We start from the raw sequence: 15978 nt of genomic DNA on the forward strand, positions 1-15978 counted from the left end.
AAATTTGGGCAAGGAAATGGCAGATGGGGTTCAATCCAGATAAATGCGAAATGATGCATTTTGGTAGAACTAACGTAGGGGGGAGCTATACGATAAATGGCAGAACCATAAAGGATGTAGATACGCAGAGGGACCTGGGTGTGCAAGTCCACAGATCCTTGAAGGTGACGTCACAGGTGGAGAAGGTGGTGAAGAAGGCATATGGCATGCTTGCCTTTATAGAACGGGGCATAGAGTCTAAAAGTTGGGGTCTGATGTTGCAGTTGTATAGAACGTTGGTTCGGCCGCATTTGGAATACTGCGCCCAGTTCTGGTCGCCACACTACCAGAAGGACGTGGAGGCTTTAGAGAGAGTGCAGAGGAGGTTTACCAGGATGTTGCCTGGTATGGAAGGGCTTAGTTATGAGGAGAGATTGGGTAAACTAGGGTTGTTCTCACTGGAAAGACGGAGGATGAGGGGTGACTTAATAGAGGTGTACAAAATTATGAAAGGCATAGATAGGGTGAACGGTGGGAAGCTTTTTCCCAGGTCGATGGTGACGTTCACGAGGGGTCATAGGTTCAAGGTGAGGGGGGGGGAGGTTTAACATGGATATCAGAAGGACGTATTTTACACAGAGGGTGGTGGGGGCCTGGAATGCGCTGCCGGGCAAGGTGGTGGAGGCAGACACACTGGGAACGTTTAAGACTTATCTAGATAGCCACATGAATGGAGTGGGAATGGAGGGATACAAAAGAATGGTCTAGTTTGGACCAGGGAACAGCGCGGGCTTGGAGGGCCGAAGAGTCTGTTCCTGTGCTGTATTGTTCTTTGTTCTTTGTTCATCAGTGTATCTAATAATTATTATTCAATTAACCCTAACTACCTGCTGTGTAAAAAAAGATTTTCCCCTTGTCACCTCTGGTTCATTTGCCAATCAATTTAAATCAATGTCCTCTGCTTTTTTGTCCTTCTGCCAATGGGAACAGTTTCTCCCTATTTACTCTGTCCAGATCCTTCATGATATTGAAAATCTCCATCAAATTTATTTTCAATCTTCTTGTTTTCTAAGGAGAACCACAGCTTCTCCAATCTATCCTCACAACTATTTTCCCTGGAACCATTCTCCTAAACTTTTCCTGTATTCACTCCAGGGACTTTTCATCCTTCTTAAAGTATAATGCCCACAATTGGATGTCATGCTCAGTTGAGGCCAATTTAGTTTTTTTTTACGAAGGTTCATCATAGCCCCCTTGCTTTTGAGGACTAACCTCTATCTATAAACCCCAGAATCCCGTAAATCTTATTAAACACTTTCTGAATCTTTCATGCCACCTTCAACAATTTGTGCACACATACCTCCAGGACGCTATGTTCCTGCATCCTCTATTTTATTTTGCCTTTTCTTAATCTTACCAAAACTTCACACCTTCCTGCATTAAAGGCCAGCAGGATGACACAGTGGTTAGCACTGCTGTCTCACAGCACCTAGGTTCGATTCCTGGCTTGGTTCACTATCTGTGTGGAGTCTGCATGTTCTCCCCATGTCTGTGTGGGTTTCCTCCAGGTGCTCTGGTTTCTTCCAAAAGATGTGCTGGTTAGGTGCATTGACCAAGCTAAATTCTCTTCAGTGTACCTAAACAGGCGCCGGAGTGTGGCGACTGGGGCATTTTCACAGTAACTTAATTGCAGTGTTAATGTAAGCCTACTTGTGACACTAATAAATAAACTAATTTTATCTGATGTGTCTGTCCATTCCACCAGCCTGTCTGTGCCCTCTTGAAGTCTATCACTATCCTCCTCACAGTTCACAATTTTGTGTCAACTGCAAATTTTGAAATGTTGCCCTACACACCCAAATAAGGTCATCAATATCGATCAAGAAAAAACTGTGGTCCTAAGATCATCCCCTAGGTATTATCTCTATGTTCCTCTCTCCAGTCTGCAGAAGCATCTGACAAATCCCCAACATCTGACTACCTAAATCCTAGGCTCCGAAAAGAGATAGCTGCAGAGACATTGGATCCGCTGGCTATGACTTGGCAAAATTGCCTAATTCTGGAACAATACCAGCAGGTTGGAAGTTATCAAATGTAACATCACTATTCAAGAAGGAAAGGAGAGGTTAAAAAAAAGGCTGGTTAATCTGACCTCAGTCATCAGGAAAGTGTTGGAATCTATTATTAAGCAAGTTTTAACAATGCACTTAGAAGAGTATAGTATGATTAGAATGAGTCAACATAGTTTTATGCAAGAGCCTCTTTGCAGTCCATGCATAACCCATCAACCACATTACTACCCATACCATTTCCTGATCCAACAGTTTTTTGAAAATTCCAACCCTAAACTTTGGTCATATGTTGTCATTTTGGACTACACTTTTATCACTTAACATCAGTTTAGTTCTACCTTTTATCTGTGCTTGAGTACACTCTGCATCAGAAAGCAGAGACATATTCAAAATGAAGGAGTAAAGGTTCTACTCACCCGAAGCATTGGCCCATTCTGAAAGACGTGGGGCTCATCACACACCACGCAGTACTCATTAAGGATTGGTATCCGCTGCTCTGCATACTCAATGGTCTGCACAAAATAAAGGTACATCAACTATGAAAAAGCAAGTGACAGGCTAATAGATGAAGCAAAGATGCTGATGAGCTTCTTACCTGTACGAGAAACCCATGCTCCCTTGACACTAGTGTTCTCGTATTATAGCCAGACTAATGGAAAAAAGGAAGGAAAAAAGAACATTAGCCATAACAATCACAAATGATGGGCATTATTTATCCACCATTTTCTTTTCCCCTCTGAAGATATCAGGGAATATCAATGAATCTTTCTCACATTTTTTTTATTTGTTCATGGGATGTGGGCCAGCAGGCCAGCATTTATTGCCCAATCCCGAGGACATTTAAGAGTGGATCCATCTTGCTGTGGATCTGGAATCACGTGTAGGCCAGACCAGGTAAGGATGACCGACTTTCTTTCCTAAAGGACACTGGTGAACCAGATGGGTTTTATGACAATTGGCAATGGTTTCATGGTCATCATTGGACTCTTTTGTAAATTCCAGAATTCAAATTTCACCATCTGCCATGGTGGGATTCAAACCCGGGTCCCCAGAGCATTATCCCGGGTCTCTGGATTATTAATCCAGTGACAATACCATCACACCACTGCCTCCTTATTATCATGACTAAAGGAACAGTGTGATCGTGTTTAAAGGTGTGCAGTTACTTGGAATAGCCAGGTAGAGCCTGGTACCAAAACCCCACTGGAACCAGCACATTAGATGTTATAACATGTTCACACCAACACATCACCACAGCAGCCAAAGCACCAATCCTTCAGTGTGTAGTTGGGGGCGCATTTGGGCATATGGGGTGGGAGTGGCAATGGAAATTTTTTGGGTGTTGCCAAGTGTGCTGAACTTCTGTCCTATTCATAACAAAATAACGATAGTCAGGTAAATAAAAGCAAATCACTGCCGATGCTGGAGTCTGAAACAAAAAAGAGAATGCTAGAAAAACTCAGGATGGGTCATGAAGCCTGCACCCTGACGACACTGGTACAAATTTTGTGTGTGTCTCAGCATTCCTAAGAATTTGGCCTGAAACACCCTATTGGATCCAATGGTCACTTGTCTGCTGAAAATAGCAATAATTCCTGTTATGAGCCTAAATAAACTTTAGGATCCAAAGTGAATAGAAATTAATCGCAGAGGGATTGATTGTTCCTTTTCAACTAGCACTTTAACCTCTTGACTAAAGGATTTAAGTGTAAAGGTGTACTTCTCTTTTGGGTTTTAGGTGCTGACCCTGACTGGAATGGACACTCCTGTTCTTCTGTGTTCTCAGGAAATCGGGGCAAACATCTTTCCAAATTTGTAAGATATAACAGATTGAATAGTCACTCATCTCACTGCTGTTTGTTTCCTGATGCTGGTACAGAATGTCTGCAATGTTGTCTACATCGATTTGTATCGATATATAGCATAAAAGCAGGCTATTTGACCCAGCTGGTCCAGGGTACTCTTTATGCCCCACATGACCAGTCACCCACCCTCTTCATTTCACCATTTCAGCGTATTCTTCCACAGATCAAGTCAGAGCATTCATCTCAGAGCTATGCTGGAATATTGTGAAGCATGACATGCACAATCTTCTGACTCAAAGGCATTAAAACCAATCCAGCTACCAAAAGAGCCAGCTGACATGACTGAACATTAGTGACCTGGTGCTGACCTGTCACCACTGGCTGGAAAGGGAAATTCAGGTCTATACTACTTTCGAACATTTTAACATTCTACATCGATGTTTCCCTCAATGGATTTTTCACTGGGGCATGTTCAACATATTTCTAATTCAAAATTACTGTGTCAGCACACAAGATTAATTCCCAAGATAACAAATAACAATTTAAAATAAAACAATGGGTGGATTTTGCGGTTAGCAGTGAGGCTCTGCTGTGCACTACTGATGTGAAGGGAAGCTTCCATGAAGAACTCGTAGGCTGGAACTTTCCAGCCGTTCACGCTGGTGGGATTCTCCGGTCCCGCTGGCAGTGCACCCCCGCTGGCAGGTTTCCTGCTGCTGTGGGGGTGACATCAACAGGAATTCCCATCAACAGTGGTGGGACCAGAGAATCCCGCTGCTAGCAAACAAGGCGCCACCTCCTGCCAGCGGGAAACATGTGTCTGGGCTGGGAGGCTGGAGAATCTTGCCCGTAATCTCTGTGGTGTGGTTTCCCCTTTTCCAATGGTAATCAAGGGGATCTCCTGATGCCAGTACAATGCTAAGCAGCCAATCACATTGGAATATTTACACACATCAAGACAGAAAGTCAAAAGGAATTGATATCGTTTAGCTTTAATTTAAATTTTCAACTGGTGAAAGAAATTATTCTTGGATTAAGATAAATGCTAAAAAAGATAAACAAACTTTCTTTTAAAAAGCATGTGTAACTTTTTTAATCTGTGGAATTTTTATATGTATGGAAATGCTAATATAATGGAGAAATCTGACATTCCACAAATATGAAATGAGCTCCTCACGCTCACTGAGTGTGTTTAGTAGTCATTATGAACTTGGTACATTCTGAAAAGTCCATTCACACCTCATTCAACAACAGACGTAAGTGTGGAAGCTCTCCACAATTCATAGATTTTCCAGTGAGTGCTGTCTCAGGGTGTCTCACGAGTGCATGATCTGGAGAGGCATAGAATCATAGCCAGTAACTTCTGGATTTCTGCCTTAATTCTGTTCATGTGTGAACACCAGAAGATGCTGTCAGTTTCAATGGAGCAATGATGGCAAATGCTGATAGTTTCACCATCATTATCATTGCAAAATCCAGACCAATATCACAGAATGAGAGCATGGAATATTTGCCAAGGATTCTGCAGATTGACGTCAGAAGTGATGTTAGTAACGAGCAAGCTAACAAAATTGCCTGTTCATTTTAGATCTCTTAATAGTTTATGCTGGTGATGAAAATGAACCGTAGTCCAGAATAACTAATGCCCCATATGCAAAGACACAGCTGCAATTGAAAAAGAATTGCCATCCTACTTCAAAAACAGTGGCTTTCTTTCCTCTCATGTTAGAAATTTCTGCGTGCCCTGTGCTCAGAGTCCGGATTGTCCAGACCAATACTGAGCAGGTGATAAAGATGATGCTTTCGTCTCTCAGTCAGCATTTTGCTCACAGCAGTGAACAAGTGCCCCTGCAGAGTTAGCAAGAATTTGCAGTGTGCTGGCTGTGTGCACAGCATTTTTACGCAGTGGTATCTGTGAGAACAGCCAACAAAGATGCTGTTGTAGATAGAGACAATGCACAGTGCAGTAAAATCCCTACAATGCAGAAGGAGGCCATTTAGCCCATCGAGTCTGCACCAACCACAATCTTACCAAGGGCCTATCCCCATATCCCCATGTATTTCCCCTTGCTAGTCCCCCTGACACGAAAGGACAATTTAGCCTGGCCAATCTACCTAACACACACACCTTTGGACTGTGGGAGGAAACCGGAGCAGCCGGAGGAAACCCACACAGACACGGGGAGAACGTGCAAACTCCGCAGAGACAGTCACCCGAGGCCAGAATCGAACCCGGATCCCTGACACTGTGAGGCAACAGTGCTAACCATTGTGCCACCGTGCTGCCCTACTTGCCTATATGGTGACTGTGAGAAATACAATAGTTTAGGTGCAACAAAGTTCAACGTGAGAAAGTGTGAGGTCAGAGAAAGTCAAATTGGATTTTTTTTTAAATGGTGAGAGAGTAAGAACTGTGGAGGTGTCAAGGGATTTATTCCCAAATTAGTGATGGCTTTTTCTTTGAATTAATTCTTGGGGATGCAGATGTGACTAACAAGGCTGGCATTTATTGTCCATCCTTGGTTAGCCTCAAAAAGGTGGAGGTGGACCATTTTGAAATGCAACTGAGTGGCTAGGTCACTTCTAAGTTCAATTCCCTTGTTGGCTGAGGTTATTCATGAAGGCCCCATCTTCTCAATTTTACCCCTCACCTGAAGTCTGGTGACTCTCAGGTTAACTTGCCATCAATCAACCCTCCCCCTCAAAGGGGAGAGCAGTCTATGGTCATCTGGGATGATGGCGACTTTACCTTTATCTTAAGGGCAATTAAGAGTCAACCGTATGAGACCAGTGAGAGTTTGGGGGAAATTTTAAAATAAAAATGAACTGATACTGCAAATAGAAATAAATAAGTATTATTTGATAGCTATTACAGAGACACGGCTATAGGATAACATAGATTGGGACAGATTTAAGTTTAAAGTTTATTTATTAATGTCACAAGTAGACTTACATTAATACTGCAATGAAGTTACTGTGAAAATCCCCCAGTCACCACACTCCGGCGCCTATTCGGGTACACTGAGGAAGAATTTAGCATGGCCAGTGCACCCAACCAGCATGTCTTTTGGACTGTGTGAGGAAACCAGAACCTGGAGGAAACCCACGCAGACACGGGGAGAACGTGTAGACTCCACACAGGCGGTGGCCCAAGCCGGGAATTAAACCTGGGTCCATGGTGCTGTGAGGCAGCAGTGCTAACCATTGTGCCACCATGCCGCCCATTTCTAATCAGTAAGAGAATCAAGGGTTATGGAGATAAGGTGCGAAAATAGAGTCAAGGATTATGACATCAAATCAGTCATGATCTCATTGAATGGTGGAGAAGATTGGATGGGCTGAATGGCCTACTTCTGCTCAAGAGTCCTCTGCTCATATGGGAGCTGAATATTGGAGGGAATGTGACATTTAGGAAGGACAGGAAGTTAAGAAAAGGTGGAGGTGGTTTTGTTAATTAATGATGGCATTAGCATATTGGAGAGGATTGAGCGAAATTCAGGAAACCAGGATGCAGAAGCAGTTTGGGCTGAGATGAGAAATGATAAAGGCAAGAAATCCTTTGTGGGAGTGGTGTGCAGCCCCCCTAATTGTAACTACACAGTAGGACAGAGTATGAAAGAAGAGATAATGGGAACTTGTCAGAAAGGTACTGCAATAATCATGTGGGGTTGTAATCTACATAGCACCCCTACATTATAGAAGGAGGCCATTCGGCCCATTGAGCCTGCCCCAGCTCTCCAAAAGAGCACCTTACCCAGGTCCACCCCTGTCCTATCCTGTAATCCGTTTACCATAGCTAATCCACCCAACCTACACATCTTTGGACACTAAAGGGCAATTTAGCATGGCCAATCCATCTAACTGTGCATCATTGCACTGTGGGAGAAAACCAGAGCACCTGGAGGAAACCCACGCAGACGCGCGGAGAACATGCAAACTCTACACAAACAATAACTCAAGGCCATAATAAAACCTGGTTCCCTGGCACCATGACGCAGCAGTGCTAACCACTGCGCCGACTGGAAAATCAGAAGGGCAATGGTAGACTATATGAGGAATTGATAATGCTTTTGGGATAGTTTCTTAGAACAGCACATTCTGGAGCTAACTAGAGGGCAGGCTATACTAGACCTGGTATTGTACAATGAGGTAGGATTAATTCGTAATTTTATAGTGAAGACATGCCGAGGTAACAGGGATCCTCATATGATTGAATTTTACATTCAGTTTGAGGGAGAGAGCAGTGCATCCCTATTTTAAACTTAAATAAATGCAATTATGAGGGCATGAAAGTGGAGCTAGCTAAAGTGAACCAGCAAGTGTGCTTAAGAGACAGAAGAATAAAGGTTCAGTGGCAGACATTTGAAGGGATATTTCAGAATACACAGAATAGACACATTCCAATGAGAAAAAAAAATTCCAAGGGAGGACTTGTCATTTGTGGTTAACTAAATAAATTAAAGACAGTATTAAACTTAAAGAAAAAGCATATATTTGTGCAAAGATGAGTGACAGGTCACAATATTGGAAATAATATAAAGAATATTAAGGGATGTCATAAAGATTGGTAAGAATGGAAAAACTAGGGTGTGAGCGAAAGTTAGGCAGTAATATAAAGATGGATAGTAAGAGCTTTTAGAGGTAATTAAATAAGAAAGATGTTAACAAAGTGATCGTTGGTCCTATAGAAAATGCATCTGAGGAATTGATAATGGAAATAGGGTATGGTAGCGGATTAATTAACCAGGTATTTTGCATTGGTCTTCACCGAAGAGGACACAAGTAACATCCCAGAAATAGCTACAAATCTGGAAATGGAAGGGAGGGAAGAACTCAGGAAAATTACAATCATTAGGTAAGTGGGTCTACAGACTGAAAAGTCCCCAGGTCTAGATGGACTTCACCCTAAGGTCTTGAAAGAAGTGGCTAATGAAATACTTGATGCATTGGTTTTAATTTTCAAAATTTCCTCGATTCAGGGAAGGTTCCATTAGATTGGAAAATAGCAAATGGAACTATTTTGTTCAAAAAAGGAGGGAGGTAGAAAGCAGGAAGCTGCAGGCCAGTTAGCCGAACATCCGTCATAGGGAAAATGTTAGAAGCCATTATTAAAGATATTATGGCAGGGCACTTGGAACAATTCAAGGCAATCAGGCAGAGTCAACATGGTTTTGTAAAAGGAAAATCGAGTTTAACCAATTTATTCAAGTTCTTCAAAGGAGTCACGTGTGCTGTGGATTAAGGGGAACTGGTGGATGTACTGTATTTAGATTTCAGAAGGCCTTTGCTAAGGTGCCACATCAAAGGTTATTGTGTAAAATAAAAGCTTATAGTGTAGGAGGTAACATAGAGGCATGGATTGAAGATTGGGTAGCTAACAGGAAACAGAGAGTTGCCAAAAATGGGACTTTCTGTGATTGGCAGCATGTGACAATTGGCATGCCACAGGGATCAATCCTGGAGCCTCAAATCTTTACAATTGATATGCATGACTTGAATGAGGGAATTGAAGGTAAGGTTGCTAATTTTGCTGGTGACACAAAGATAGATAAGAAAGTAAATTGTGAAGTGGACATATGGAGCCTACAAAGGGATATAGGTTTATTGAATGGACAAAAATCTGGCAAATGGAGTATAATGTTGGCAAATGTGAAATTGTCCACTTTCAAAGAATCCCTAAAGTGCAGAAGGAGGCCATTCAGCTCACCGAATCAGCACTGACTCTCCGACAGAGCATCTTACCCAGGCCCTATCCTCATAAACCCACATGTTTACCCCACTAATCCACCTAATCTCTACATTTTGAGACACTAAGGGGCAATTTAGCATGGCTAATCCACCTAACCTGCACATCTTTGGACTGTGGGAGGAAATCAGAATACCGGAGGAAACCCACGCAAACACGGGGAGGATGACACATTCTACGCAGTCACCCAAGGCCAGAATTGAACCCTGGTGCTGTAAGGCAACAGTGGTAACCTCTGGGCCACCCACAACAGGAAAAATAAAGAAACTTATTATCTAAATCGTGTGAGATTGCAGAACTCTGAGGTGTAAATGGATCTGGGTGTCCTGGTGCATGAATCACAAAAGGCTAGTGTCCAGGTACAGCAAGTAATTAATAAGGCTAAAAGAATGTTATTGTTTATTGTGAGGAGAATTGATCATTAAAGTATGGAGATTATACTTCAGTAGCACAGGGGATTAATGAGAACATATATGGAATATTGCATGAAGTATTTAATCTCCTTCTTGAAGAATATATGTAAATACATTAGAAGCAGTTCAGAGAAGGTTTACTAGACTAATACCAGGAATGGAAGGGTTGTCTTATGAGGAAAGGTTTGTATGCACGAGAGTTTAAAAGTGTAACAGGCTACTCAATTGAAACCCAGGGGTTATCGACTGGGTGGACGTGGAGAGGACATTCCTCTCATGGGAGAATCTAGAATTAGGGGCCACAGTTTCAAACTAAGGGGTTATTTATTTAAGATGGAGATGAGGAGAACTTTTTTCTCTCAGAGGGCCATAAATCAGGGGTACGAAGGAATGTAGGGTTGAGGTTATAATTAGATCAGCCATGATCTTATTGAATAGCAAAGCAGGCTCAAGGGGCCGAGTGGCCTTCTCCTGCTCCCAATTCGTATGTTTGTAAAAACATTGGAAGTACTTAGGTATGGGTTGGAGGGGTGTTAAAGTCCAAGAAATCTGTTTTGCAACCCAATCCACTTCCAATCCATTCATTTTTGGTTTAAACTGAGACCTGAAGTTGGGTAAGTAGCCAACAAACTCCAAGGAGGCAGGTTGGAATTCTAAATCAAGTTTAGCCTTTCGGACTGTGGGAGGAAACCCAGAGCACCCGGAGGAAACCCACGCAGACTTGGGGAGAACAGACAGTGATCCAAGTTTGGAATTAAACCCGGGTCCCTGGCGCTGTGAGGCATCAGTGCTAACCATTGTGCCACCGTGCTGCCCCATATGATAAATATGATAATGGGGCTGTGTTCCTCATTGCCATTATACATTTCAACTTTAACTCAGTTGACTGGGTTTCCTGTGCACATGGACAGCTGATATCTTCATTGGGGTGAGGACTTGGTGTATTCAGGACGTTGGTGCCTTAACAACAAGCTCCTGGATCCAGGTGCCTGGTTGAGGAGCCTCCATAGGCCCCTCACATGACCTTTCTCATGGTGTCTCTGATCTCAGCAAAACAAAAAGGCCCCAATTTCCTATTACTGCCCAGAACTCCATCATCAACAGGGCCATGATGAACGAACATCAGCTGAACCAAATCCCCCACAAACACCAGACCACAATCACGTTCCTTGAGCAGACCTTTCATCTCTCTTTACCAATAGATCACTGATCACTATATCCCTGAAGCCCACTGTCCTCGCTTCCAAACCCCCATCTCTGATTCATGACCTGACACCCTCGGATATCAGCAACCTACCTGACACCAGCCCCAAACAATTCCCCTCCCCCTCCTCCACCCTGATTGACTCTCCTCCTCTCCCCCAATACAATCCCTCTCCTGCCTGCCCAAGTAACCTTCCTTCTCAACTCCTAGTTGACCCCCCTTTCATTCGAATGGAAGCCCTCCACCTCTCCCTCAAATCAACTCACTTCCTCCATCGCTAATAAATCCCCTCCTGAAGTTCCAATTGCCAACCATCTTCCTCTCCCTCCTCTCCATGAAATTACCCCTCCCTCCTCCCCCAGCTTGTCCCTCCTTCATCCCTTCCAGTCAATCGCTTCCTTCTCTTCCCAGATCATCCAGCTCACACCCTCACCCCCTGTCCATCCTCAGCCATCACTCCCACCTACCCTAGCAGAGACGTATCTGCTCCTGCAGCTTTCACTGACTAACTCCCTGGACCACTGGAAGCCAAGCCTGTCAATCAGGATAGCCTCCGGGTGGAGAACCCATCCCTGACATAACACAAACAACACAAGTGTGGGAATTCTGAATTGTGGGTACCCCACAACCTTCTGACCAACTTGCTCTATGTGGGTCAGTTTAGCCTTTTGAGTCATATATTTGCCAGATCAGACCAGAGAAGGAAAGGAATATGCAAAAGGTGCAGCAATGTCAGACAAGGGCTGATGAGCAGTTAAATTTAAAAATCAGATGTGCCACGTTACTTTTTCAAACTTCCAATCAGATTGCTTAAGGAGAGACACAATTGTCATGTTCACTCAAGTCTTAGATGCCCAGTTTCCCTCATAACAACATGATCAGCTTGCATTTTCAGCAGTTGAAACAGTTGTTAAGAAGATTTATAGGACCCTTGGGTTTATAAATAGGGGCATGGAGGATAAATGCAAGGAAGTGATGCTACACTTCTACAAAACATTGGTCAGACCACATTTGGAGTATTGCGTTCAGTTCTGGGCACCTTATTTAAGAAAGAGAGAGTGCAAAGAAGATTTACCAGAATGATACCAGGAATGAGGAATTTTAGATCCAAGGAAAGATGAGAAATTGGACTTATTCTCCTTGGAGCAGAGAATAAGAGGTGACCTTATTAAGGTGTTCAAAATTATGAACAATTTTGACAGGGTAAAGAAGGATATCCTGTTTCCAATAGTTGGTATGTCAGTGCCTCAGGGATCACAATTTAAAAATGGCCAGCAAGAGAGTAAGGAGTGAAATGAGGCGAAACGTCTTTACTCAGAGAGATGTTGGGATTTGGAATGCGTTGCCTAGGAGAATGGTGGAGGTGGATTCCATCGGAGGTTTCAAAAGAGAGCGGAGTACTAATGAATTTAGAGGGCTACGGAGATAAGACTGGAGAATGGTCACTCTTTTGGGAGCGGGAGCAGACACGATGGGCCAAATGGTCTCCTGGGCTGTAAAATCTATGATTCTATGTATCTGTAGCACAGATCAAAGTCCAATGTAAGACTATGCAACCTTGAATTATGGTCCCCACTTCAAAGCTGCAACTCAGTTTCGAACAAGATGCTGGTGGCACTCATCCAGAATCTAAATGCTTGAGATCAGACCAGCTCATTTTCTATGCTCCTCTACCTTTCAGTAATGTTAGTCTTTGAAATGTATGAAATAGAAACATAGAAGAAACATAGAAAAACTACAGCACAAAACAGGCCCTTCGGCCCCACAAGTTGTGCCAAAAATATCCCTACCTTCGAGGCCTACCTATAACCCTCCATCCTATTAAGTCCCATGTACTCATCCAGGAGTCTCTTAAAAGACCCTATTGAGTTTGCCTCCACCACCACTGACGGCAGCCGATTCCACTCGCCCACCACCCTCTGTGTGAAAAACTTCCCCTTAACATTTCCCCTGTACCTACCCCCCAGCACCTTAAACCTGTGTCCTCTCGTAGCAGCCATTTCCACCCTGGGAAAAAGCCTCTGAGAGTCCACCTGATCTATGCCTCTCAACATCTTATATACCTCTATTAGGTCTCCTCTCATCCTACGTCTCTCCAAGGAGAAAAGACCGAGCTCCCTCAGCCTATCCTCATAAGGCATGCCACTCAATCCAGGCAACATCCTTGTAAATCTCCTCTGCACCCTTTCAATCATTTCCACATCCTTCCTGTAATGAGGCAAACAGAACTGAGCACAGTACTCCAAGTGGGGTCTGACGAGGGTCTTATATCGCTGCATCATTATCCCCAGACTCCTAAACTCAATCCCTCGATTGATAAAGGCCAGCACACCATATGCCTTCTTAACCACCTCCTCCACCTCTGGGGCCGATTTTAGAGTCCTATGGACCCGGACCCCAAGGTCCTTCTGATCCTCTACAGTACTCAGAGTCTTTCCCTTAATATTGTACTCCTTCATCCCATTTGACCTGCCAAAATAGACCACTACACATTTATCTGGGTTGAAGTCCATCTGCCACTTCTCCACCCAGTCTTGCATCCTGTCTACGTCCCTCTGTAACTTCTGACATCCCTCCAGACTATCCACAACCCCACCAACCTTTGTGTCGTCGACAAACTTACCAGCCCATCCCTCCACTTCCTCATCCAGGTCATTTATGAAAATGACAAACAGCAAGGGTCCCAGAACAGATCCCTGGAACAGATCCCTGGGGCACACCACTGGTGACCGACCTCTATTTAGAAAAAGACCCATCTATACACACTCTCTGCCTCCTTTGGGCAAGCCAGTTCTGGATCCACAGGGCAGCAGCACCTTGGATCCCATGCCCTCTCACTTTTTCTAGAAGCCTTGCATGGGGGACCTTATCGAACGCCTTGCTAAAATCCATATAAACCACATCTACCCCTTTCCCTTTGTCAATGTGTTTAGTCACATTTTCGAAGAACTCCACCAGGCTCGTAAGGCACGATCTGCCTTTGACAAAGCCATGCTGAGTATTCTTGAGCATACTAAACCTCTCTAAATGCTCATAAATCCTGTCCCTCAGGATCTTCTCCATCAGCTTACCAACCACTGAGGTTAGACTCACCGGTCGGTAATTTCCTGGGCTATCCCTATTCCCCTTCTTGAAAATAGGAACTACATCCGCAATTCTCCAATCCCTTCATTAAGTTCATACTTGGAAAAATAAAGAGAGAATAATGCAAGCTAGAAAGTTACATACTGTAGGCTGTGATGAAGACGAAGGTGCTAATATGCCAATGAGACCTGAGGTAAGTGAGAGTCTTCTACCCTCAGAAGTGGGCTCCTTGCACAGTTCCGTTTTACCCACTTTGGCATTGCTGGAGTAGGACCTGCTCAGCAGTTTGTGGTGTTTCAGTCCATCTGAGTCCTCTGTCTTCAGAGTGCTGGAACAGGATTTGCTCAGCAGCTTATGTGGCTTCGGGGCACTGTTGTGCTCACATCTGGGGTCACCAGAACACGTCCTGCTCAGTAACTTATGGGGCTTCAAAGGAAGATTTTCATCTAGCCTCATGGTAGCAGAACATGACCGACTTAAAAGTTTATGTGGCTTTGTAGAATTAGCCTGTTCAGCTCTGGGGTCACTGGAGAAAGAACGGCCAAGAGGTTTGTGAGGTTTAGAGTCACAACCATCTTCCACCTTGATAGTATTGGAACAGTTTCTCTTTAACAGTTTCTGTGACTTGGCAATCCCATCTTGTTCTGGTTTCAACTTGGATTTGCTTTTGCCACATCCAGGCGGAGGATAACTTGGCGACCTAGAATTGAAGCAATGTTATATTCAGTTTCAAATTGTAAGGTGCACTTAATTATGACCAGGAAAACTTTTGCATACATACTGATTAATTACAGCACATTAATCTAATATATTACGGTTCCAATCATGCATACCGTCCAAATTAAAGTTATGCACATTTATGTACAGGTTGACCTACAGGTTGACAGGGTAAAGAAGGATATTCTGTTTCCAATAGTTGGTATGTCAATGACTAAGGGATCACAATTTAAAAATGGCCAGCAAGAGAGTAAGGAGTGAAATGAGGCGAAACGTCTTTACTCAGAGAGATGTTGGGATTTGGAATGCTTTGCCTGGGAGAACGGTGGAGGTGGATTCCATTGGAGGTTGCAAAAGAGAGCGGGGTACTAATTAATTTAGAGGGCTATGGAGATAGGGCTTGTTGTGGGCAATGGACAGACCAACTCAATTGATAAGCACAGGGTTGTCCCTGATGACATCAGTGACAGGGAAGTAATTGGTCGATCAACAATGCCAATGACAGGCCCTGACATTCTTCTTGTGAGGAGGTTTGCTGAGGCACCTTAACCAGTTGGGTGCTGGAATTTGTATTGGGCTTTGATGTCAGTGGGCTGAGCTCTCAGGCTGGTAGCGTGGTTTTGAAATCTTTCCCCAACAGTTGGGAATATTCCAATCACATTGAGAGTCAGGATTCCTGAGTAACTGCAGGTGCAATTTGTGCTGGCGATGTTAATCATTAATCTGTTAAATGATGATTAGAGGCATTACGGGCAGGCAAAGCTATAACATACAGAAAAATATGAAGGGGGCAAATAAACAGCACAGAACATGTTGGACAGAATTGAAAGTTATAGGTGTTGGGTTGTAATCTGCAATGCCCTTCAACACCGACTCTGCCAGAATTTACAAGGTTAATAGAGTGCACCTCATTATCCAGGAGCAGGCAAGTATGAGTGACTCAACTACTATAGAACTT

General features: G+C 43.6%; 1 protein-coding gene across 2 annotated transcripts in view; it reads right to left on the bottom strand.

The window, feature by feature from the left end:
* The window catches only part of parp8 (poly (ADP-ribose) polymerase family, member 8), a 427354-nt gene that overhangs the window by 87176 nt on the left and 324200 nt on the right, over positions 1–15978 (bottom strand). Inside the window, exons 12-14 of one of the 2 annotated variants that reach the window (XM_078219454.1) lie at positions 14448–15003; positions 2647–2700; positions 2468–2563 (exon numbers count right to left, since the gene is read on the bottom strand). In XM_078219454.1, the coding sequence (XP_078075580.1) occupies positions 2468–2563; positions 2647–2700; positions 14448–15003 (706 nt within the window). Of the gene's footprint in view, positions 1–2467; positions 2588–2646; positions 2701–14447; positions 15004–15978 lie in introns of both variants that reach the window. The other variant, XM_078219455.1, reaches the window with a different exon arrangement.

Source organism: Mustelus asterias, chromosome 1 (genome assembly GCF_964213995.1).
Source record: "Mustelus asterias chromosome 1, sMusAst1.hap1.1, whole genome shotgun sequence".
Lineage (NCBI taxonomy): Eukaryota > Metazoa > Chordata > Chondrichthyes > Carcharhiniformes > Triakidae > Mustelus > Mustelus asterias.